Source organism: Bombus impatiens, unplaced genomic scaffold (genome assembly GCF_000188095.3).
Source record: "Bombus impatiens unplaced genomic scaffold, BIMP_2.2 scf_3048, whole genome shotgun sequence".
Taxonomy (NCBI): domain Eukaryota; kingdom Metazoa; phylum Arthropoda; class Insecta; order Hymenoptera; family Apidae; genus Bombus; species Bombus impatiens.
The window spans coordinates 113-4,104 of NT_179467.1; the positions used below are offsets into that span (position 1 = coordinate 113).

The following is a 3,992-nucleotide window of genomic DNA, read 5'->3' on the forward strand; positions in this document are numbered from 1 at the left end:
TTTACCTCAACGACGGCTCGCATCCGTCTCTAACTACCAACATGGAAATGGACCAATTAACAACAACGTCATCGCATCACAGTTTTCCTCTGCAGCATCATCGCGATAGAAAGTGATTCTCTCGTGAGGTCGCATTAGAGAGTTACATAGCGTCTTTACGCTCGGTGGATATTCTATGTTTTAAAAAAGAGTTAGTTCAGTAATACTTGTACCGTAGACAAGCAAGTTGTACCTAGTTATTGAACCTCGGATCATTGTCATTAGCTTCTCGAGTATCTAATTACCATGGTTGCTTGTCAAATTCTGTAACAATCACATTTGCACTAGTAGATACCTGCTCTATTGCATAACAATAATGTTGAATCGAATCCAAATGAAGATTCGTTTCACGCCGCTAACCCTAATCGTAATGTGACCCCGACATATATATAGAGGGTGGTTGGTAATTGGTAGTACAAGCGGAAAGGGGGTGATTCTACGCGAAAAAAAGAAGTCGAAAATAAAAAAAAAATTAAAAATAAAATTTTTATTCTATAAATTTTTTTAAAAATCTACAGTGAGATCCGTTATAACGAGACCATGATAAAGTGCACGCGTACCGAGCGAAAATTCAAAGTCGATTTTCTCGAAAACAAAGCCTCAAACGAAAAATTTTTATTCTATATTTTCGACTTCTTTCTTCGCGTAGAATCACCTCCTTTCCGCTTGTACCACCAGTTACCAACCACCCTGTATATGTAAATGTGATTTCTTAACAACGATTAACAACATAGTAACAGAGAAATTTGTTTAATTGCTATTTGTGTATAGTTACGTTCTAAATTATTTAATAATTTATTATTAGAGCATATATTTACTAAAGCAACAATTATTGAAGAATATAATTTACAAACTTTGCTAATATCATCACTAGTAAAAAATTAGTAGCTTTTCCTAATTTAATTGCAGACTACAAGGAAGACACTTATAGTACGTTTTAAACTATGCCACAGTTGTGAGATCTATTCCAAATATGTCTTATAATTAATAAAAAATCTGTGAAAGAGTATTAATTTTAAGTTATTACATTACACAAGATATCGTAAACATTGTTTTTGCCTTCTCTCATTGTTTCAACATTTACAAATCTTCGATCCATAATTTCTAATTTAACGTTATGATCCATTAAGATTTAAAGTTACTTACCCTATTCCATCCTTGCGCCCCAAATTTTCTACGTTCTGCAAGTACAGCGTGATAATAACAAAGTGCAAATAATATTGCTTTGAATTCGGTTTCCTTGCTGCAGGACTCCAAAGTTTCCTGAGTAAAGTTATCCAACGCTTTGTGGATGTTCGCTTGAATTCCAGATGGTGGTTCGTTCGTGATCTTTATGGCTGATTCTAGTATACCCTGTGTACAATTTAACGAACCTTAAATTTAGTAATCAGCGTTTCCTTTCGACATTATCTACTTATTTATTGGCTAAAGTATCACTTATATAATGAATTTGGGTCTATAATAGGTACCTCAGAATTTTCTTAGATTTTATTAAGGCAAAAAAATAGTAAGAAATTAGACCAGTTACTGAAGGACCTGTAATGCCGACTGCGTTATAGAAAGACCATATTACCGACGGACGGTTAAAGAATATAATTAGCACGTGTTAACTTAATTAAAAGTGCATATTTTCTTTTGCTTTTTCAAATTATACAATTGTTTATTACCTGAGGTATTATCGATTCATGAGGATCAAGACTGGGTTCCGCACTAATGAACAATCGATAATCATCATGTGGATTCTCCGAGCACTGTTCCATCTTTTTTTCTAATGTAGGCAACCATTTCCTCACCAAATGGACATTTTGCAAAATTACCCAATGGCCTTCGTTCGCGGAAAGTTCTATGGCTTCTTGGCCTTGACCCAGTGACACATTATGGAAATTTCTTCCTGCAAAAGTGAAACCCAATTGCATTCCCAGTTTTTCGACGTCCTGAATTTTTATCGGTGTCGTTATTGTAAATACATATTCGATGTGATTACGTTGATTTTCGTAACATGTTTTTGTGTAATTCATTAGGTATACATAATTCTTAATTTTAATTGTCTTCGATTCAGGTTATAAACTGATAAACGAAGCATATGCCATCGAAAGCAACAGAGTATAGGAAATGAGAAGAGTTAGAAGGTGTTACAATTATATTGCATTAAAGAAAAATTATTAAATGTTGCGCAGTTTGCTTGTAGGTTATTGGTTGTTCGGGGTATTCATGAATTATATATATCTCATGACTTTGATAGATGATCTCACACCTTCAGATCGGTGCAGATTTATTAAAGAAAGATACCGTACAATAGAATTTCAAAGGTAAATTTTTTGTATTGCATCGTGTAATGGATATCTAATGGATCACGTAATATCTGCAAGGAACCATGGGTTGCAAATAAACCGTTCTTTTGGAAAATGACCTTAAAATTTCATTAGCTCTTACATTGAAGTTACATTAGAAAATGTTTACATTTCCCAATTAGATAAAAACTAAGTAATGCCATATTAATGAACAAACAGAAAGCTATTCCTTTGAACGTATGATAATCTACGCTAAATAGGATGAAGCATCTAACTTCATCATTTCAAACTATTACAGAATCACTTACTTTATGGAAAAATCTTTCGCATAAAAACTGAATAGCGTTGAAGAGAATATGATTTGGTAGGTGGAACTGCAGAAACGTTAACTAGTCTCCGATTTCCATGTTTTTGAAAGTGTTGTGGAAATCGATATTTCAAATAACCTTTTCCTATATAAGAAGTGAATTCGCTCAGCTTCCAGGATATGCACGAAAAACAATCGATATCACTACAGTGAATTCTACTATCTGCAGGTGTGCAACCGTGACAGCGTATGCGTTAGTTTGGTTGCCGATTGCCGGTCACTTATCTTCTCTTTGAAAACGATGGTCGGGCGAGTTTAAAGGCTTCGTGCAGAATGTACACATGCGAGGCTGCAAGAGTCTGTTATAACTGCTAACTTATAACTCAATTATAAGTGAATATCATCAATGTATTGGGTTCAAATATTAAATAATTGAATAATTGTTAATACACAGTAGATAAATGACCGGCAACTGGTAACCAGACCGACGCATACGCTGTCAGAGATGAACTCTAGGCAGAAATACTCTATAATTGTGCCGGTAGTTTCTTGTCAATTTATTGAAAACTAAACAAGTCGATGTGATTACGTTGATTTTCGTAACATGTTTTTGTGTAATTCATTAGGTATACATAATTCTTAATTTTAATTGTCTTCGATTCAGGTTATAAACTGATAAACGAAGCATATGCCATCGAAAGCAACAGAGTATAGGAAATGAGAAGAGTTAGAAGGTGTTACAATTATATTGCATTAAAGAAAAATTATTAAATGTTGCGCAGTTTGCTTGTAGGTTATTGGTTGTTCGGGGTATTCATGAATTATATATATCTCATGACTTTGATAGATGATCTCACACCTTCAGATCGGTGCAGATTTATTAAAGAAAGATACCGTACAATAGAATTTCAAAGGTAAATTTTTTGTATTGCATCGTGTAATGGATATCTAATGGATCACGTAATATCTGCAAGGAACCATGGGTTGCAAATAAACCGTTCTTTTGGAAAATGACCTTAAAATTTCATTAGCTCTTACATTGAAGTTACATTAGAAAATGTTTACATTTCCCAATTAGATAAAAACTAAGTAATGCCATATTAATGAACAAACAGAAAGCTATTCCTTTGAACGTATGATAATCTACGCTAAATAGGATGAAGCATCTAACTTCATCATTTCAAACTATTACAGAATCACTTACTTTATGGAAAAATCTTTCGCATAAAAACTGAATAGCGTTGAAGAGAATATGATTTGGTAGGTGGAACTGCAGAAACGTTAACTAGTCTCCGATTTCCATGTTTTTGAAAGTGTTGTGGAAATCGATATTTCAAATAACCTTTTCCTATATA

At 33.6% G+C, this 3,992-nt stretch overlaps 1 protein-coding gene across 1 annotated transcript; it reads right to left on the reverse strand.

The window, feature by feature from the left end:
* Nucleotides 1-688: 688 nt before the first annotated feature.
* On the reverse strand, nt 689-1,888 carry LOC105681905 (dynein heavy chain 9, axonemal-like). The gene is made up of 2 exons (XM_012393428.3): nt 1,707-1,888; nt 689-1,392 (listed from the first exon to the last, which is right to left on the reverse strand). The coding sequence occupies exons 1-2, from the start codon at nt 1,797-1,799 to the stop codon at nt 1,165-1,167; spliced, it is 321 nt and encodes a 106-aa protein (XP_012248851.1). The 5' UTR covers nt 1,800-1,888; the 3' UTR covers nt 689-1,164.
* Between the last annotated feature and the right edge of the window lie 2,104 nt (nt 1,889-3,992).